The 22,288-nt window shown below is 47.8% G+C and overlaps 1 protein-coding gene across 1 annotated transcript; it reads right to left on the bottom strand.

Annotated features, from left to right (window-relative positions):
- Positions 1-523: 523 nt before the first annotated feature.
- Positions 524-3,181, bottom strand: LOC136457676 (protein MTL1-like). Its single transcript, XM_066457694.1, has one exon. The coding sequence runs from the start codon at positions 1,603-1,605 to the stop codon at positions 790-792; it is 816 nt and encodes a 271-aa protein (XP_066313791.1). The 5' UTR covers positions 1,606-3,181; the 3' UTR covers positions 524-789.
- Between the last annotated feature and the right edge of the window lie 19,107 nt (positions 3,182-22,288).

Raw genomic sequence — 22,288 nt, 5'->3', positions numbered from 1 at the left:
AGATCGAAGTTAGGTTTAAACAAGCACGCTGTTCTCTCGACACGAACATTTTCACCTCAAAGTCATGTCCCAAATACGCTGTTCTCTTGTGTTTGGACCGGCACAGCTTAAAACTCTGTTGTCCTGCGCTTGGTAGCGGCCGCTATGCTAGGAGGTGGTATAAACAAACGCTCTCCTGTCAACTCACTAGACAGGGTCACAGGGAGGCACAGGGCCCGGACTTCCTAGAAAAACACAGGCATTGTTGCTTTCAGTATCTCTTTAATTCCAAGAAATACTGTATGGGTGTCGTCCTTCACCATTCTTGCTCATATATTTCTTCCCTGAATTTCTAAAGAAAGGTCCAATGAAGAAACTCGTTTTCCCCCACCTTTTACATGAGGATTTTTCTCTCTCACTCATGTCTGAACTGAATTGACCGACTTGCAGGCAATCATTTCCAGAAAGCAAAGCAGTCCATACTCTTGTAGTACTACTAAACGATTACACATGATTTGCAAGGGGATCTAACATCACATACCGATGCTTGCTAAGTGCTACTTTCTCATTACATTATTGTTTATATTAATTTACACACGGTTACAGACTTAATTAACCATATTATATATAACACTCTGAATCTCTGATGAGCTCCTCTTCTTGAGATAGATTTCAACATTACTTGTCAAAGAGACACACAAAGGCACACCGTTAAAACACGCAGAGTAACTCAGCTCCATCGCAGCTCTCCAAGCAGCAGACGACACCATGCACGGCGCACCGTGACCATGAGGATAACGGAAAAGCACACTACACCTTCTGTGCAGCGGTGGGCCCAGCAGCATGCCCACCATGGCCGCCGACGGACGCCAGGGCGCTCTTCATCGTCATGGCGACGCGGCAGCCCCTGAACGCCCGGAAGCTCTCGTGGCGCACGCTGAAGCACATGGGCGCCGCCGCCTGCTCCCCCTCGCTGTCGTCGTCCGCGGCCGAGAACGCGAACACCCGGCTCCTCATAGTCATCGACGAGCACGCGGCGGGCGACTGCGCGCTGCGGAACGACGACAGCGACACCGACGACGACGCCGAGGAGGAGAGCGCCGACCACGAGGAGGAGGAGCAGGAGGACGACGCGGCGGAGGGCGACGAGCCGGACGAGGCCGCCGACCTGGACGACCACCGCCAGTGCAGGATCATCTTGGGCAGCATGGCGCTGAAGATGCTGATGTAATGTTTGGTCGACAGCTTCTTGTTGTTCTTGCCAGTGGCGGCGGCGGCGGTGGAGGAGGAGGAGGAGGACGACGACGACGACCTGTTGCGGCGGTGGCGGTGGCTCAGGCTGTGCGGCGGCGCGGCCTGCTGCTGCTGCTGCCTGGCTGCGGTGTAGTAGGACGGCGGCGGCGTGAGCGGCGGCAGGGTGGCCGTGGAGATGGCGTCGTTCTTGGGCGTGCCCGGCTGCGACTCCCACAGGAAGGGCACGGAGCCCGCCGAGGCGACGCCGTAGTACACCCGGAAGGACGGCGCCGCGGCGGAGCTCTCCCTGGTGAACAGCTTGGAGAACACCTTGCTCTCCCCTTGCTTCAGCTGGAGAGCCTCCTCTTTCTCCTTGCTGGTGATGGCTGCCATGGAGAGACAGAGATGCAAGCACCAAGCAGGGAAGGGATCGGCAGAGAAGAGAAGAGAAGAAAACGGCGAGGTCAGGGCAGGTCAGTCAGGGTGTGCAGCAAGTCTGCAAGTGCTTTTATGCACCTCCAGAGGGAGACCACAGGATACCTCTGTACAAATCACTGATCAGATCCCAGGAAGCAAGAGCTGACTTTTGACTGTATTATAGTAGGATATACCAGCTGGAATTTACTGAAGAAAAACACTAGTACTACTACTATGCAGAATAAATAGCAGGCTGAGCAAACGGTACCAAAACAACCAAACATTCAACTCTGCTGCTGGTACAGAGTACAGACTTGCAACAACCATTCACATTCAAAGCCAAAATACTGACAGGAGTAGTGGTACTAGTACGAGTACTTCTGAAAACGAAAATATATACGGACAGGAGTGGCAGAAACTGACAGAAATCCCCATACACAGATTACAGACCGACAATTTTTCCTTTCCATTCCTTTTATATATTCCCAAGTATAAGCTTCACTTGTAAATTCGTAAAAAAACAGTATGTTTACTTTCGTTGCACATAAGCTTCCTCTCTGAATTATGATTGATCCTAATTATTTGAGCTTTTGATTTGGCATCACCTTGATAGCTGCTGCAGCTTCACATTCTCTGCCATGCACGCATAGTACATGCTACTAGTAGTACTGCACATTGCCATGCATCATGGTCATGGTCATGGATCACCATCCTCATCAGTTGCGCATTGATTATACGTATCTGCATCTACGCGCCTACGACCGTAACTACGTGCAGACGAGAAAAGCCCATCAAACCATGCATGCACCGCCCCCCCGTCCGCGCCATAAATCCCCACATTTTTGGCCCACGCCTTGTTTAGATGCCACCAAAATTCTAAGTTTTTTCACTCTCTCTCCATCACATCAATTTTTAGCCGCTTGCATGGAGTATTAAATGTAGGTAAAAAAAAATAACTAATTACACAGTTTAGTTGAAAATCACGAGATGAATCTTTTGAGCCTAGTTGGTCCATGATTGGACAATATTTGTCAAATAAGACGAAAGTGATACTATTCATCGGGTTGAAATTTTTTCAGCATCTAAACGAGGCCCCAGTTTGATTTAGATGTTAGTAAATCTGTTTTTTCATAGAAAATGGAGTGGTTAGTAAATCTGTTGGGTTGTTTTTTCTTCTCTTTCTTTGAGCACGGAGCCCTACAAAATACAAATATCTTTTATTATTTATATATGAAGCAATAATGCGTGTACTCCTTTCAAATAAAAATACAAAGTGAATTATGTTTTCTTAGCACAAACATTTGGGAAAATATATTGTTCTACTGAACCTCTAGATTTAGGGTTACATTACCTTTCCATGACAATATATTTAATAAAGAAAAATAAGATTCACGAAAAGGAATAAATACCACGTTTTTAATTCATTTTTGTGTAGGGTATGTACAATATCAGTGTGTGGTCACCTCAAGGCTCAAGCCATATATATACACCTAGTCCATCTTATTTGCGTGGCAGAGGTCCCTGCAAGGTTGCAATCATCCTCTTTATCACGAGGTTGGAGTCGATCACATGCAGAGTAGTCAAAAACCAGGCGCGCGCGTGCGCGTATATATATATATATATATATATATATATATATATATATATATATATATATATATATATATATATATATTAGTTATATATATAGGAAGAGGCTATTCAGTAGCCGGCTACAAAATAAGTTATTCTGTAGCCACCTTCATTTACTATAATTTTATATACTAATTTACCATAATATAAATACATATTTACGATAGTTGGGTTACTATAACACATGGGGATATTTACCATAACGTTATATTAAACCACTTAGTAAGGAGTTACTATAATCTCGTAAAATAACATAGTAATTATCGTAACTCAAAGTGGCTACAGAATAAGTTATTCTGTAGCCAGCTACAGGATAGTAGTTATATATATATATATATATATATATATATATATATATATATATATATATATATATATATATATATATATATATATATAAAACTCGGATCTTAAAATTTAAATTTTAAAATTCTTGAGTTACTATTCGCAGCACTATTTAAATTCAGATTTACTATTTAAATTCACGGCTACTATTCAAATTCGGGATATGAACAGTGCCCGAGCACTCACCGGGAGTGGCTCAACCACTTCACTATTCAAGGCAAGCGTCGCTTTCACGAGCAAATATTTTATGCACGCTGGATGAGCGAGCGCGCGATTAGTGAATATAAAATTGATATGTCGCTTTCGCGATTAGCTAATCTGGTGCTTAGTGAATATGCTTATGCGGAATATTTCTAAGGATCTTCTGCAGGCCGACGAGACCAAAAATTCAGCCGGTCGTGCGTACTATGCTTGTGACAGTCCTACTCGGTACTCACCGTATGCACCACTAACTCGCTTCAGAACTAGACTAACCCGGTCTACTCCCTTGCTATCCCCAGCCACGAACACACAAGACTCAGGCTCTATCGTCTCCCCAAGCAGTTCCATCCAAGGGGAACACTTCTCTGCGCACACAGGGTTCTCTACAAACGCCGCTATCAGGGCTAACACGAGAACAACACACGCAGAGGTTTCTCCTCTAGGGTCCCTAGCATAGAGACGTCGCCCCATATGAACGAGCTTAAAGGAAGGCAGGGATTCAAACGGAAAAGCTTAATTCATTTCCACAGAGCAAGCTTACATACGGCTTTCTCTTTTGGGAAACCCCAAGCACTTAGCACAAACCTTAGGGATTACCTTACAAGCGCAGGAAGATCGGGGACTTCTTTTATTCTCTAATTTACAAAGGTGGAGTAATACAACGGTAGTTGAGTGTTACTATTCGTGGTGGATGATTCTTAGAGAGCTTCTGAGATCATGTCTTCTATGTGTGTGGGTGTGGAGTTGGTGGAGTGGGTGGTGGATGTGTCTGAGGCTTCGGTGGTTTGCTCCGATGCTGAATGAATACGCCCGGCGTCTTGCTTTATAGCACGGAGGGAGCGTCCTTCGCGCTTATCTTCTGAAGGAGCGAGCCTTATCGTCAGACAAAGCCTTCGAGGCGAAGTCATCGTCTGAGGAGCCTTCACGACGAAGTCTTCAATTATCTTTCTTTACTATTGCCTGGACAGCTGGACAGAGAATAATTATCCTGGCTATAGTAGAGTGACTGTATATTGCTTTTGCGCTGTCCTTCATCGCCTTCTGGATATTCTTTGGCATTGGTCTTCCACGCCCGAATGATTGATGTTGCAAACATCAAATTAAGGATAGACATGCGGTATTATCTCCATGGCATGTATTATTATTATTATCTCTCTTCCCCCGAACAAATTGTTGATAAACCTTATCAACATAAGGAGTATATTTCTTGTATGAATATATTGATATTGAACTGAGTCTATATTGACTCTTCAATATTTTCTTCGTTGTCCACTTCTTCAGGTTGTCATATTTCATACCAGGACAACAATTCACGATATTCTTTTCGTAATTGACATTCTTTGCCATAACTTGGCTTTATTAGTCTGCCAACTTCTCTCTGTATTATGCTATATCTTCCATAGTATTCTCTTAAGAATACTTTTATTATTTTATTTTGGTACATCATATAATATTCAGAAGCAAATTTGGTATTCCCTTCTAATTCTTTTGCTTCACTGAAAATTCTCCAATTATCATGGTTCGTGTCTTTTACGAACAACTCTTCATAATTTTGCCATGAGTCTGAATTCCATGTAGTAGGAAATTTGTATGATCCCTTTGTAATATATATATCATGGCATGCTGGTCTTATTGGTTGTGTAAATTTTGGGGGATTAGAACAAAACTTAATTTTGTATCTACCTTGAATGCATGCTAATTTCTTACAAGCTTCTTTGATAGCTATTCCAAGGTCTGATTGGAGTATCTCTTCAAGTGTACCATATATATCATGAACTAATCCATGATCAATAATAGTCTGCAAAGATATATCATCTCTAATATTTCTTTGTATACTTCTGAAATATTTTAAATTTATATCAGCCTTCAATATTAAGAATCTTTGATGAGGCTTAACAATTAATTTATCATCAAGATGAAGTAAAGGAAAAGTATTTGCATTCACAATTATTCCTAGATGTCTTTCTTTACCTTGGTATAATTTTATAAAGTATTTTTGTATATCATGAAAGGTTTTGTAATGCCTTTCAGCATATTTCTTCCAAATTATATCTTTAACATCACGAGTAAAGTATGACAAAGTTTGTTCAGTCTTAAAACTTAATCTAGGTATGAGAAACTCTTGTGGAATATTGTTTAAATATTTGTTTATTTTTTCCTCTAGAATTACTTCTTTTCCTGATTGCACTTTATTTTCTTCATATATTATTTTAGCTTCTGAGTTCTTTTTCATATCGCTTTGCTGTTTTAAACATGACATGCATGCTTGTCTTAAGCATAGCCTACATGTTGCTCTTTCTGCTGGATCTTGATAATATATGCAAAATACATATTTTATATTAGGATCGCCTTTTTTATGATCCCACTTATGTTCATAGTTTATTTGATCCATCATTTCTATTTTTAATCCTGCTAACTCATCAATTAAATCTAACTCTTCATCACTTGATTCTTTTTCTTCATCATATTCTATTTCATCTGTCTCTATAATTGAATATATTGATTCATCATCCATTATATCATCATCACAGACTAAGATATTTTCATTCACGGTATCTATTATTTGAACCTTTTCTTATTCTTCTTGCTTATTGGAATACCTTTTTTTGTCTTTGTTAGGACATGTTTTGCTTAAGTGATCTGACGAGTTGCAGATAAAGCATCTACATGAACTATCATAATTTTTTCTAGGATTATATCTTCTCACATTTCTCTTATGGAGGAATGGAGCTCTATTGTCTGATCTTCTAAGAAAATAACGTCTCTTTGTCTTTACATTTCCTTTCTTATAATTCTTAGGATATTTCTTATTTCTAGATCTCTCTTCTCCATATGTCAAGGGTATTTGGACTATTTTATTGCAAAAATTATAGTCAGATTGCTTCATTGATCTTTGGGCTTGTATATTTGTGCATATTTTTCTTAACTGTTTGAAAACAAATGTTATAGCCTGAGAAATATTATATTATTTACCAACAGTTTCCTTTTTATATTCTTCTAATATCATAGAACCTAAAGGCTCTGGTAATTTATTAAAATATTTTTCTACTATACCTTGGTTATAACCTTGTTTGGCAGTCGTAGCATTATACAAATAGTATTGAGAAAATTCTTTTATTCCTTTCCAGCTTGTCAGTGACAATTTTTCTATTTCTTTTAATCTTTCATTTTGTAATATAGTAAAACCTAATTCAGGATCTTCACCTATTACAATGCTTGATATAATATTTGCAAAATTATATGGATACTACCAGCCATTTTTAATTGGGCATAATGGTTAGAGAAAGCTTCTACCCATTGTTCCCATAAAACTTTGACTGATTCACCTAAAAATATTTCTAAATATGTAATCATATCTTCTACTCTATTTCCAATATTGTGCTGATTTTGTATATACTTTTGGACTATCAATCCTTTCCATATGCTAATTATATTTGACCAATCTATAGGATCATGTGCTGCTAAATTTAGTATAGCACCATCACTTTTATAATTCTGGAATTGCACCTTCTTTTCAAATTCTCTTCTTTTTGAACCCATATGCTTATATTGTCCAGGTATATATGTATATGTAGGTTCTTCTTTTTCTGGTGGCCAAGTTCCTGGTTTTCTAGTTGGTCTCTCACTTTCACCTTCTATCTTTATTTCAGGATCTCGTCTTCTTTTTGATGAACTTGGATCTATTTCCATTGCTTCTATAGCATTATTTTTAGGCAACTCTTTATTTTCTAAGGGGTTTATGAGAGTTTCTGAGTTATTACTATATATCTCAATTGTATCTTCATCCTCTTCTTCATAGCTTTCTAGTAAGAGCTTATTATTAATTTCCCATTGCTCGTCTTCGCTTATATCATTATCTTCTATGTCAATTATCTTATCTTTGCTATGTTCTAATTCTTTTTGGACTTCCCTTACCCTGTTATCTATTTGTTTTGACACAATTTCATTTTTCTTTATTGGAATGCTGAATTTCTTAGCATTTAATTCTCTATCTTTCTTGATATTCTCAAGTCTACATATTTCTCGTCTAAAGTAGAGTTCCCTTTCTCTTATAGCAGCCCATTTGCATATCATAGAGGTTTTATATTCATCATGAATTTTGCTTAGCTTCATCTTATAATGTTTTATTTCATTGTCTATATCTAATTTTTCCATAAATTCACATATGCTATGCCTTCTGTTTTCTTCTAATTTTGCCTCTGAACTAGATGCTTCTAAATCATCTAAACTTTGTTCTTTATAATCTACAAACCTAATACTAGTCAACCCTCTATTATTTTTATAGCTTATGTAATCTTTAGGTTGTTTTAAAATTTTTGGTTCTATTAATGAGCTTATATTCCATTCTTCTCCTGCTCTTTCTTCAGAACTTATTTTAAGAGGACTCATAAATTTTATTCCTTTAGATTGCATACTTTCTACAATATTATTCACATTTACCTTATATCTAGTTCCACTTCTATTGGTTAATCTTCCTATAAATTCTATGCTTACTAATAAATTCGTTCCTTTAAATTCTTCGTATCCTTTAGTTTGAAATCCGAATGCCATCTTATTTATAAATTCTTTAACTGGCATTATTAAGTCTGGAGCTATATATGTTATCAACATATTTTCATTCATATCACCTTCTAAAAATCCTAATGCTGCTTTATTTATTGTGTCCCATCTTTTATCTAATAAAGTTATTAGAACCTTAGTTCCTAATTTTTTCCTTGTCATTCCTTTAATTCCAATGATATACATTCCCTGATGTATATATTTATACCCTGAATATTTTAAAGCATTCTCAAATTGTTTACTAACAATTCTTAGCAGAACTGGTTCTGACAATATACTTAATTCTACTTCTCTAGATATTCTATATAATCCATTTTTATTTTCAAACCAACCCATTTGATATATTTGTTGAGGCCTTATTTTTCTTAAAGTATCTTTCTGATATCTTTCAAGATCTCTTTCTAAGTCTATCACTTCTTCTAAGGTTTCAATATCCTCACATCCTCCTTTTAGTTTATCTTTAAAATTTAGAGGTCTTATGTCTTTATTAACTAGTTGGAGTGACTTGTCTCTTCTAGAGAGGCTCTCAGGTACTTCCATTTCTCTGAATTTAAAGATCTAGTGGACTCAACTATTCCTGCTGATGACAACACAATTTCTTTGTTATGCTCAACAATATTATCAGTCTTCTTATATAGATAAGTTATATCTTTTTTAATATAATCACTATTCTGGCTAATTCTTCCTAGAGAAACTTTACTTTCTTCTAAAATTTGTAAGGCTAATTCCACTTTGTTATTGGTAGCTAAATATTGCTCTTCAAGGTGCTTATGTTCCTTTTGCAGTCTATCAAATTTTAGTTCTAGCTCATCTTGCCTCTTTCCCCAAGATATATAAAAGTTATGTATCAAATCAACTATTAAATTTATCTGTCCGTGAGAGGTATGCCAAGTATGTTCTTTAGAACTATTTAATCTACACCTTATATTTATATTCTCTTTAGTAGTGACTGTCTTTCCTGTATTCACTTCCAAATTTAAGTAATGTAACTTTTCAATCTTCAACAGATTATATTAAAATCCCTTAAATTCAAGTTTTAATAACCAGGCTCCGATACCAATAGGATAGGGGGGTACCTGCTGAACTCGGATCTTAAAATTCAAATTTTAAAATTCTCGAGTTACTATTCATAGTACTATTCAAATTCAGATTTACTATTCAAATTCGTGGCTACTATTCAAATTCGGGATATGAACAGTGCCTGAGCACTCACCGGGAGTGGCTCAACCACTTCACTATTCAAGGCAAGCGTCGCTTTCTTGAGCAAATATTTTATGCACGCTGAATGAGCGAGCGCGCGATTAGTGAATATAAAATTGATATGTCACTTTCGCGATTAGCTAATCTGGTGCTTAGTGAATATGCTTATGCAGAATATTTCTAAGGATCTTCTGCAGGCTGGCGAGACCAAAAATTCAGCCGGTCGTGCGTACTATGCTTGTGACAGTCCTACTCGGTACTCACCGTATGCATCACTAACTCGCTTCAGAACTAGACTATATATATATATATATATATATATATATATATATATATATATATATATATCGGTGCTTGACTATCGATAGCCTGCCACGGGGTCCGGGGCAGTATGTTCGGGCTTCAGCGTATGCGGAACTCGACGGTTAATGCAAGAGATAGTCGATTTATCCTGGTTCGGACCCTCGATCGTTGATCGAGTAATAGCCCTATGTTCTGTCGGCGTTAATCTTTGCGTTGGATTGATCATAAAGTGTTGTGTTGCCGTCTAAGTCTTGTCTCTAGGTACCCTGCCCTCCTTTATATAGTCAGGAGGTCAGAATCCTAGTCGGTTTACAATAAGAGTTCCTAGTAGGATTACAGAATAATACTACTACTAAGATTACAGGGGAAGAATCCTAATTAGACTAGATCTTCTCCCTTCCTTGTGGGGTATCCCATGGGTCCCGCACCAACAAGCCCCCGAGCACTTCATGGTTGAGCTCTGGAAGCCTCGTCTTGTTCCTTCAGGTCTTGTCGAGCAGGAACAAGCATCGTCCGAGTGCTTTCTTGAGCGAAACCATGTAGCGCTTCGTGAGATCTTCGCGTGGTGTGTACCTTTTTTGAAGAAAAAAGTACTCCCATTTGGGTGTAGCCCCCGAGCCTCTTGCTGTTTGGCACAACGAGCTGGAGGGTCTTCTCTTGAAATCGCTCTGATTCTTCGTCGAAGAGCTCCTGAGCATATACCCGGGTTCTCTGTCGAAAAAAGCTCGAATATAGCTATGTCCGGGTTCTTTTTGTCATGTGGTCTTGAAGTGGTCTATCTTGAAGAAGTCTTCTAAGTGATGTGCGCTTTTTAAAGGAAAAAGTGCACTCACTGAGTGTAGCCCCCGAGCCTCTTGCCATTTGGAACAAAAAGTTGGAGGGTCTTCAAAAAACTGCTGTCTTGAGGAAGTGTTCTGAGTGATGTGCGCTTTTCTTTTTTGAAGGAAAAAGTGCACTCTCTGAATGTAGCCCCCGAGCCTCTTGCTGGGTTCTTTTATCCAAAAAGAACTTGGATACATGTTCTTGGCATGTTCTCTGGTAGTTTGTTGTTATCACATGTAGTTGTATGGTGGTAGTTGATAGTAAATGTTGTTTGTTCACGAGTTGTACAGTGTTGGTATATTCTTCCGAATATGCTCATTCTTGAGTACCGCTCCTTCATGCCTGAGTCCTCTTTCATTGAATTCTGTCTTTTCACTGTGTCCTTTGTTAGGTTTGTTCCATTGGTGCTCTCGGTCCTTGTGCACCGCTTCTTTGGCCTATAAATATCCTCCTTGTGTGCTGTTTTGATTCATCGAGCATTCTGTTGCGTGGTGTGAAATCTTCATAGTCTTGAATATGATAGTTTGTGAAGTAGAGCAGCCTTCGGGCATTTTTTGCGGTTGTTGTGTATCTTGTCGTAGCTAGAGAGAGTCTTGTGATAGAGATTAGAGGTAGGCTAATCCCACAGCAGCATTGTACTTGGAAGTACGTGGCGGTAGTAGGAGGGAGTCTTGTGATGTGGGATATGTCCTTCATCTAGCAGTTCTGGGTTGATCCTCGTCGCCTGTCCTAAGACTATCCGGTGCAGATCAACACCATATCCGGTATCACATTGGACTTGGATAGACAGATGCCTGCCGGCCTTCTCTGCTTTATGTTGTCCCACCATGCTGCTGATTTCCGCCTTGGATGCACTGCGTCCGTCCTTTGAAGAAAATAGTGTAGCCGAGGGCAGTTTGTTCTACTAAGTAGTAATTTGGAACACATAGTCGTTCCAGAGCCTAGCCGTATTCGGGTTCTTCTTTGCTACCTTGCTTGTCATAGTACCAAGTTCGTTGGATCTTGTAAGATGTGTAATCTTCTATTTGTTGAAACCATTTATAATGGAAAGAATCTTGTCTTCTGAGTTGTTATTCTCTATTCTCCTGATGTCTCGGTTGTTGATGAGATTTTTGAGTTCTTTCTATAAGGACTAGGTTGTTGCGTTCCTTGTGAGGTAACCCTTCTTTGCTTCATTGTTGATGAGTTCTTTTTATAGTAATATGATAACTCCGTCGTGGTGCTGGATGGATAAGTCTAAAATCTGCCGTTGAACTATACCGTTGTGTGGATTTGTGCCGTCTGTCATTTTAGCTGTGTCAGTAAATGGACCGTTGTGTCCTCATGTCGTGTTAAAATAGGCCTGGTGGACCGCATTTTTATTAGTGTAAAATCTATTTAAGGGCCTTTACTCTTCTTTTTCTTTACTGCTCTGATTTTCCCTTGAAACCCTAGTCTTCAAACTTTCACCGTCGCCATTGTTGCCGTCATCTGAGTGCCACCGTCCAAATCATCATTGCCTCCTTGTTCCTTATTGCTCCCACTAGTATATGGGTAGGAAGAAATCAGCGAGCAAGTCCCAAGCGGCCTTTGTAGACGAGGAGGCATCGCTTTCCGTGATTGAATCAAGAGTTCATGGCCATGAGGGCTGCTCAAAAGATTTGGTCGGCTCCAACAACGACCGAAGATCAGCTTCGCAAGCTCGTTAGCGATGGTATGATTTAGAGCAAGGATATTGCTGATTGGAGAGCTTTAGGCGAGCATCGGGTCCCTGCTCTAGGTCCTGGTGAGATTATTCTTTTCGTCTCCTTTATCTGTGCTGGTCTCTGCCTTCCTGCTTCTGCTTTTCTTCACCAATTTCTCAACTATTTTGGGATTAGCCTGAACCATCTTGCTCCCAATGTTGTCCTTCATCTTTCTGTTTTCGTTTATCTTTGTGAAACTTTTCTTGGAATTCCTCCTTCTATTTCTCTCTTTCGTTACTTCTTTCACCTGAAGCCACAACCCCGCCGCGATGACACCAATGTTCTTGGTGGCTGCGGGATTCAGTTTTGCTAGGGTCTTAAGAGCAAATTCTTTGACTATGACCTGGTTGATTCTGTGAGGGATTGGCATGCTGACTGGTTTTATGCCGCCAACTTAATTCCTCCTATCGGCGTTTTGGACCGGGGGGGGTCCTTAACCAACGAGTGAATTTGTGCTGCGTGCCCCTAATCCCCGATGGTGATGCAAAGAGACACAAGGTTTATACTGGTTCAGGCAATTGACGCCCTACGTCTAGTCTGAGAGATCGATCTTGTATTCCTTGCACCGGAGTGCTCGTAGTAGGGGGTTACAAGCTAGGTGAGAGAGGGAGCTAGCCCCAGGTCTCGGTGGGGGTGGTGCGAGCTGCTTGAGGCGTTGTTCTCAAGCAGCGTAGAAGTGTGTGGTTCTATTGGTGAGTTCCTCTTTCTGCTCGTTGTTCTTCCGTCCTTAGAAATGGCCCCGGTCCCTCCCTTTTATACTCTAAGGGAGAACCAGGAATGTACATATGTTGCTACATAGCGTTCTATGAATGGGGATGGCGTGTTCGAGCCCTGCAGCCGGCCACTGTTGTGGTATGGTTGATGGAGTGGCTCCATCCTTGTCGTGCAGAAGTGACGCGCCGATCATACTTGATCTTGTGCGTTGTGGGGCTCCAGTACAGCTTGAGGCAGGACATGACGGGTGACGTGTCGATCGTCATGCGATGACATCGTAGGGAGCCGAGGCTCAGCAGATGCCGAGGCCGAGCCATCGTGGGGGGCTCGACGGACATGGATCCTCAGGCTGCCGAGCCCCTGAAGCAAACTACCGAGGCTTTGGAGGGAATTATTGGTCCTGGATACTGATTCCGAGGCCACAGTATCTCGGACATGGCTCCCCACACCGCATCGTTCTCGAAGCAGGAGTTGGCAGCACAGTGAGGCATGGGCGTCAACCATGTGCATAGCGGTGGGCACAGTGGCGGGTAACCCCTGCCCAGTCCTGCCTGTCCCATCGGCCATTCCGCTGTACTGTGCCGAGCATGCGGCCGATGTTAGTGGCAGCAGTTGGCTGAGTTAATGCGACGTGACATTTTGTCAGAGGGATAGGTGAAGGAAGAGGCAGCGGAGTGTTGCTGAGCCCGCCTCATGTGAGGCAGAGGGTCGGCGACCCGGCCGAGGCCTGCGACAAGAGGGGGTTGGGCGAGGCCTTCGGTGGGGGATCACCTGAGGCCAGCGGTGAGGGGGCCTCGAGTGATACAGAGAATTGGCCGAGGCCTTTGGTGAGATGTCGCCTGAGGCCAGCGATGAGGGGGCCTCGGGCGAGTCGGAGAGTCGCCCGAGGCCAGCGGTTGTTAGCTGGTTTCGATCTTTACGAAGTCCAGGCAGTCATTTTTTTGGTTCTTGCTTAGGGTACCCCTTCTCACGGTATCCGACAGTAGCCCCCGAGCCTTGGGGGGAGTGGAGGCACTCCCCCTGAGGTTCTAACAAGAATTGGCTCTTGATAGTTCCTATCGGGATGGTGTTTCGTACTCAAGGTTTCGGTGTGTGCGCGCGAGCGCACCCGCCGGGTATAGCCCCCGAGGCCCTGGAGGAGTGATTTCACTTCTTCAGGGGCTTTTTTCTCTTTCGAGTGAGGGGTTTTCATTGTGTTTGCCGAGCCCGTGGATGCGAGTTTGGATCGCTGGGCCTCGACGATGCTGCGGGAAGAGCCCCTTAGCCTCTGCCTGGGGCGAGAGGGCCGTCAGGGGTCCCCTGGCTTTTTGTATGACCCTCGCGCTTCCTTTTCGCTCAGAAGGAGGGGTGGAAGATGCCATGCTACCCTCAGTGGGCGCGAGCGATGACATCTCCGGTGAGTTGTTATCGGGTAAGTCCGAGTGGAGGCCCGTACCCCGTTCGCTGGGGGTAGGCTAGCGGTCTAGGGATGCTCTCCATGAATACCAGAGGGTTTCTCTAGTGGGTGCCGAGGCCGTTCGCTGGGCCTCGGTGGCTCGGTGCCTCCCTACGGTGGGATCCCATTCGGAGACCTCTACCAGTCTCGGACACGACTCAAGGCATCCCAAGCATTTCGCTTGCTTGGACCTCGGCCTCGTATAGGCTCGCCCATAGTCGTCCCTGACTCTTTTGCCCCAGGGCAGCTGTCGAAACCCCTGGGGGCCCAGCCTTCGAACCCCTAGACCGTAATGGGCTTGGGTCGCTTGTCTTTATCTTGGGTGCAGGAAGAGCCCCCGAGCCTCCGCGCGAAGCGAGAGGGCGGTCAGGGGTCCTCCTGACTTTTTTGTCCGTCCCCTGCACGTCCTTTTCGCTCGGACGGGGGGTTATTTGCCGAGCCCACTCGTGTGCGAGCCTGAGCCGCTGGGTCTCGGCAAAGTTGCAGGAGGAGCCCCCGAGTCTCTCGCACGGAGCGAGAGAGCGGTCAGAGGTCCCCCTGACTTTTGGTTCGCCCCTCGCGTGTGAGGGTCTGTCTGCCGAGCCCCCCTCGGGTGCGAGCCTAGGTCGCGGGGTCTCGGCGTCTTTGCAGAAGGAGCTCCCTAGCCTCTGCACGGAGCAAGAGGGTCGTCAGGAGTTCTTTTGGCTTTTTGAACGACCCTCACGCTTCCTTTTCGCTCGGAAGGAGGGTTTGTTTTGCCGAGCCCCCACGTGTGCGAGCCTAAGTCGCTGGGCCTCGGCAATGTGTTGCAGGAAGAGTCCCTTAGCCTCTGCGTGGAGCAAGAGGGCCATCAGGGGTTCTCCTGACTTTTTGTTCGACCCTCGTGCTTCCTTTTCGCTCGGAAGGAGGGGTGGAATGTGCCACGCTACCCTCGGTGGGCGCGAGCGATGGCATTTCCAGTGAGCTGTTATCGGGTAAGTCCGAGTGGAGACCCGTACCCCGTTCGCTGGGGGTCGGCTAGCGGTCCGGAGACGCGCTCCAAGAGTACCAGAGGGTTTCTCTAGTGGGTGCCGAGGCCGTTCGCTGGGCCTCGGTGGCTCGGTGCCTCCCTACGGTGGGATCCCATTCGGAGACCTCCCTGCCGATCTCGGACACGACACAGGGTGTCCCAAGCGTTTCGCTTGCTTGGGCCTCAGCCTTGTATAGGCTCGCCCATAGTCGCCCCTGACTCTGTTGCCCTAGGGCGGCTGTCGAAACCCCTAAGGGCCTAGCCTTCGAACCCCTAGACCATAGTGGGCTCGGTGCCCAGTTCCTTTGCCTGAAAGGAATCGGGTGGGGGTTATTTCTCTCCCTACGGCTAACAACGGCAGGCGCGTCTTTTGAGGTAGCTTTTTTGGGGAGGCAAAACGGTGCCTGCTGCTGCTGAGGTTGGATGCGACGTGGTGTTAGCCGATGGAACGTAACCATACGTGCAATTAATGAGGAGGGAGTGGGCGTGTGGGCGGTAAGACCAGATCTAGATAACCGCAGCGGATTTTTGGGGGAAACTTCCCCAATTTCGTCGCCCACGATTTGCTCCCTTCCCTACATAAATACGAAACGAGCCTCACCCCTTCTCCCCTTACCTTGCCTGTGTCTACCTTTGCTGCCTTCTAGCTGTTGCTAAAGAAAAACAGAGAGCACCGGGAAGAAGGGAGAGAGGGGGGAGTGAGAGGCAGAAAGCGAGCCTTACCACCGTAGTCGCGACCTCCACCGCGCACATGGCCAACGTCGTGGTCCTCCCGGTGGACCCATGGGATCGGTCTGATGTGACCGTGGGAGTGCTGCAGTCGCTTATCGACAACGATCTCCTCCGCCCGATCACCGATCCCAGCAGGCCAGAGTGGATGGCTCTAGGAGGCGAACCAGAGCCGAGGCCTCGCGACGGCTATGTCGTGAGCTTCGTGTCCTTCCACGAGCGTGGTTTCGGCCTTCTAGTGGATCGGTTCATGCGGGCGCTCCCATATTACTACAGCGTGGAGCTCCACAACTTCAACCCCAACTCCATTGCGCAGGCGGCCACCTTCGTCGCCGTCTACGAGGGGTATCTGGGAATCCCTCCCCATTGGGAGCTATGGCTTCACCTGTTTCGGGCGACGCATACCACCAGGTCGACGAGTATGATGGGCATGAGGAAGGCAACGAGGACCGGCGGCTGCACTCTCCAAGTGTGTCAGGATCGGCTGAACCTCTATATCCCAGCCCAACTCACGTCGTCCAATCGTCGTAGGTACTCTAGCTAGTTCTACCTCTGCAACGACGACAGTGGGCTTCCTCCTTATACTGGGAGGGTAGTGGAGGTCCAGCCAGAGCACTAGTGGTATGGCGTCCCAAGTGAGGAGCAACACAAGCTGCGGCCACTGCTGAAGGCGCTGGAGAGGTTGCGCGATCGTGGCCTTACGGCGGCAGTGGCGATGACGGCCTTCCATCACCGGAGGGTGCTGCCGCTGATGGCGTGGCGGCGACGTTTGTTCGAGATGACGCCGGACGAGCCGATTGATGGCATCCGGATGTCCGCCGCGCCCCTCTCCAACGAGGAGGTTCTGTGCCGGGTGAACGAGGCGGTCGAGGGGCGACAGAAGATCGGCGGCCTATCCCCGTTCCCGATGCGCCCAACATTGAGGTACCTTTCCCTAGTGAGTCGTGTGCGGCTGTAGCCTCCGAGGCCTCCTCGTTCCTCTCCTTGGCCTGAGCCCTTATTCGTATTCGTTGTTTTTTGCAGGGGATGAGGGACATACGAGCCTCCCCACCACCCATCCCTGAAGACGCACAGCGGCGGGCGGCAAACCGGGCGTACGCGGAGGCCCAGAAGAAGAAGAAGGACGCTAAGACGGCAAAGCGTAAGAAGAAGATCGTTGAGCGCGACGCTCTGGAAAAGCATCGCCAGAAGTAGAAGCTCGAGGATCTCCCAGTGGAGGCGTCTCCGTCAACATCGGTGGAGGGTTTGAGCGGTGACGATGGTGGTGAGGTGGAGCGGGGTCCCCTCGACCGCCTCCCTGACGTCAGGGAGATTGTTCTTGGGGCGTCGGAGGGCGGTCCGGTGTCCCAAGGAGGAGGAGGAGATGGCGACTCAGGGTAGATGAGCGCCTGCCCCATGGCCAAGGCCGATACGCCTGAGACAAGGGTGTTGGGAAAGCATGCCGTCAGCCCACTGGGCTCGACGGCAGAGGTGGAGCAGGCGGCTGCAGGGCCGGCTCCACCGGGGGTTGAGCGAGCGCCGGAGTCCGGCGAAGGTCGGCCAGCCTCGGCGGATATGGGGGTCGCGCCACCACCGCTGTTGCAGAGGAGGGACGCGGTGAAGAAGCAGTTGAGCATCCGCTCAGGGTGAGTATTTTGCTAGTGAAGTCTTTTAACATCTCCTGCTTTTGTTTTGGTCGCGGGTCTGACCGTGTTTTGCCCTCAGCCGAAAGCGTCAGGCGGAAGTGCCTGCCTTTGCGCCACGCAAGGCGCTCAAGGTGGGCACGGGTTCCATCGCCCCAGGGGCGGTGGAGGCATAGGAGTTGGTCGCCTAGGTAGGGGCTACCCAGGTGGCCGTGGGGCGAGAGGAGGAGGAGGAGCCTACACTCTGCGAGGCCGTAGAACCTGTAGCAGTCGAGGCCACTGTGGATGCGGCCGAGACCCCCTCGGCCATGGAGGTCACCGAGGGCGAGGTCGAGGTCGAGGCCCCCTCGGTTGTCGAGGCCACCGAGGGCGGGGTCGAGGTCGAGGCCCCCTCGGTTGTCAAGGCCACCGAGGGCGAGGTCGAGGTCGAGGCCTCCACGGTTGCCAAGGCCCTCCAGACCTCAGGGGCCGAGGTGGTGGAGATCGCGGTGCCCGAGAACTTTGGGGCCAAAGTGGTGGAGGCCAGAGTGAGCGCGGCGAGGGCGGTGGCCCTAGAGGTGGAGACAGAGGCGAGGCAAGCCTCAACCCTACCGCTAATTCAGAGCGCGCTTTCGGTACAGGGGAGCACCCGAGGGGCGGAGGTCCGCCTGATGCCTGTCGACAATGCTTCTCGGGGGAAGGGGGTGGCCGATGCTGGGGCGGCCAGCGCTGTGGAACAGTCGGCTTCGGCTTCGGGTGAGGGAAGTGCGGCCCTCGTGTGAGTGCGGCCTGAGCCGTATGGGTGGGATCACCCGCGTGTCTAGTGGTGGAGTCGGGACGACCCCGAGGGGGAGCCCATCTTTGCACTTGAGGACATGGCCGAGGGGGTCACTGGGACACCCTCGAGCAGTACCACAGCCTGGCGGAATGGTCGCTGCGGACAGCGCTGTCTGTCGTGGCCAACGACCTGCCTGGGGTCTCGTGGGTACGTATCCCCCTTTTCTCGTGTGACGTCATCTTTCTCCGGGTTTATTCATAGTGCTCATCTTGTGTTCTGCCTATCCAGGAGCTCGAGGCCCGGTCCTTCGGGAAGTCGTTGTTCCTTCGGCGGGAGAGGGGCGTCTAGGATGAGCTCTGTCGGCAGAGGGAGCTGCTCGCCCATGCCAACGAGCTTTTGTCGGCGCGGAGCGCGGAGGCGGAGGATCTCCGTCTTCGCTGTGACAACCGAGAGGCTGAGGCAGCCACGGCTTAGGGGTAGGTCACCCCTTTGGCGGCATGGGTCAAGGAGCTAGAGGAGGAACTGACCCATGTGGCCAATGAGCGAGACGCCTCCAACTCCCGGGCGGAAGAAGTGAGGGCCACCGCCGTAGCCACCGCCGGGCAGCTGGGTGCGGAGCAGCGGGCGCACGAGCTGATGAAAGGTGCCTTGGCAGAGGCTACCAAGGCAGTCGAGGCTTCCCAAGGCGAGACCCTAAAATGGAGGGAAAAGGCCAAGGGTGAGTCCTGTTCCCTTTGTTTCGTTCGTCTTTTCATGCGTTCGACACCTGACTTCTTGTCGCGACGCAGAACTGGAGAAGGAGGCTTCCAGGGCAGCCGAGGCCTCTCGTGTCGAGGTCTAGCACTAGAAGGAGAAGGCCAAGGGTGAGTCTTGTAGGCCTTGCGCCCTTGTTTGGCTTGTTTTCTTTGACGCTTAATCCCATTCTACTTGTTTTGGCATAGGGTTGGACGATGAGGTCTCACGGTTGACCGAGGCCTCTGTCGCGCTGCAGACAGTGCTCGATCGCGAGATCGAGGAGCACGAGGTGCTGCAGAGCGCCGCTCGCACCGTCTGCGAGGCCCTAGAGATGGAGTGGGTTCAATCGGGCAGCTCCCTTAGGAGCCACCTGACTGCGTTGATTGGCCAAGCGCGTCAGCGACTACGAGAGGCGCTACACACAGGCGTCAAACGTGCCCTGGCCATCATCTCTTCGCACTATGCCGGCATCGACATCGAAGGCATCAGTGACAGCTATGTCCTATCTGAGGATGCCGTCGAGGCCGAGGAGGAGCTGATGAGGCTAGAAGTGGCAGTCGAGGGCCCCAGCACGGCGTTGGCGAAGCTATTCGAAGAGGAGGTGGTCCCTCCTTTGCCATCTACCGACGTGGGAGACCCTGCGTCTTGACCTAGGCCGAGGGGGCCATGTAATAAGTTACATTTATTACTATATCATGACGTTTGTGGCCGTCGAGGCCTTTGTGAGGTGCTTGTATATATACGTTTTTTCTAATCATTTTATTGTATTTCTGAGCCTCTGTCCTCTGTCTCGCCTCCGAACGTATCATCTGTAAAAACTCCCTTGGAGCCTAAGTTGTCCCTCAAGTAAAAGGTGGTGAGGGAGTTGCCGTAGCCCGGAGGCGCAGGTCGTTCTCACAGCTTGGCCAGCCTTTTAGCCTTGAGACATACTTTTGGTCCTTAGGTTCTTTACAAATGGTCTGTTAGAGCCCGCTAGAGAGAGTTTGGCGTGGGAATTTAACTGAAAATCGATTAAGAAATGGTGTCCGGGACTTAGGGGGGTTCCCCCCCCTTCTAGCCCCCGAGGGAGGCTCAGCCCTACGGAGGCATGGCCGAGTCTCCCTTGAAGCATTATCGTAAAGCGTTTTACCTTCTGTTCTGATTTCTAGACAAGTCCTTTGAAAAAACCCCCTCAGAGCCTGGGCTGCCTCTCGAGCGAAAGGTGGTGAGGGAGTTGCCGTAGCCCGGAGGCATAGGCTTATCTCTTGGCTCGGCCAGCCTTTTGCTCTTGAGGCGAACCTCCGGTCCTTAGATTTTTTTGTAATCGACTTGTCCTAGTACGGGACAGGTTCCCCTTGATGGGGGTTTCTCGAAAAATTAGAACAACTAAAGACGCTTCTTTAATGTATTTAGAGAAACAAAATATACAATGCTTGGAAATTTAAGGGTAGAAGCGATGTAGCTGTTCTATGTTCCAAGCGTTGGTGAGGACTTCGCCCTTCTCGTTGGCTAACTTGTAGGTCCCGGGCTTCAGCACTTGAGCGATGATGTATGGCCCTTCCTAGGGTGGGGTCAGCTTGTGGCGGCCCTTGTTGCTCTACCTCAGTCTCAGCACCAGGTCGCCCACCTTCAGGTCTCGGCTTTGGACGTGATGGGCTTGGTAGCGTCGTAGGGCTTGCTGGTACCTAGCTGAGTGTAGCAGCGCGACATCTTGGGCTTCCTCCAGTTGGTCGAGGGCGTCTTCATGGGCAGTGCGGTTGCTTTGCTCGTTGTACGCCTGTAGCCTCGGGGAACCGTATTCTAAGTCAGTGGGGAGGATGGCCTCGGCTCCATAGACCAGGAAGAACGGTGTGAATCCCGTGGCTCGGCTCGGGGTGTTTCTTAGGCTCCAGACGACTGACGGGAGTTTGGCAAGCCATTTCTTACCAAACTTCTTCAACCGGTTGAATATTCTTGGCTTAAGGCCTTGTAGGATCATGCCGTTGGCACGCTCTACTTGGCCATTCGTCCTAGGGTGTCCTACGGCCGACCAGGCCACCCGGATGTGGTAGTCCACGCACATCCTCCACTTGCCACTTTTCTTCCTGACTAATAGAGGGTTAGCCAACCACTCTGGATGGAATACTTCCATGATGAACCTGGCTGCTATGAGCTTCTGCACTTCTTCACCAATGGCCCTACGCATCTCCTCGTCGAACCAGCGTAGGCGCTGCTTCGCTGGCCTGGAGCCTGCACGGATATCTAAGGCATGCTCGGCGACCTCCCTTGGTATGCCCGGCATGTCCGAGGGACTCCACGCGAACATATCGACGTTCACACGGAGAAAGTCGACGAGCATGGCCTCCTATTTGCTATCGAGGGTGGCGCTGATCTTCAGTCCTCGGCCGTTGGGGATGGTGGGATCGACAGGGACGAGCTTGATGGCCTCCGCGGGCTCGAAGGTCCCGACGCGCTGCTTGGCGTCGGGAACCTCGCTACCAAGCTGGTTGAGATTGGCGATGAGGGTCTCGGCCTCCACGATGGCCTCGGTGTACTCGATGCACTCGACGTCGCAGTCGTATGCATGTTCGTACGTAGACTTGACGGTGATGATGCTGTTGGGGCCTGGCATCTTGAGCTTGAGGTAGGTGTAGTTGGGGACCGCCATGAACTTGGCGTAGCATGGGCGCCCCAAGATGGCATGGTAAGCCCCCTTGAATCCAACCACCTCAAAGGTGAGGACCTCCTTGCAGTAGTTGGAGGGAGTGCCAAAGCAGACGGGTAAGTCGATGCGCCCAAGGGGTCGTGTGCGCTTTCCTAGCACGACACCGTGGAAGGGCACGAAACCACCTCGGAGCTGTGACTGGTCAAGCTCTAGGAGCTCCAGAGTGTTGACGTAGAGGATGTTGAGGCCGCTGCCTCCGTCCATGAGCA

This window comes from Miscanthus floridulus, chromosome 6 (genome assembly GCF_019320115.1).
Source record: "Miscanthus floridulus cultivar M001 chromosome 6, ASM1932011v1, whole genome shotgun sequence".
Lineage (NCBI taxonomy): Eukaryota > Viridiplantae > Streptophyta > Magnoliopsida > Poales > Poaceae > Miscanthus > Miscanthus floridulus.
Note: the sequence above shows the minus strand (reverse complement) of the source record. Positions and strands in the feature narration are given on the sequence as shown.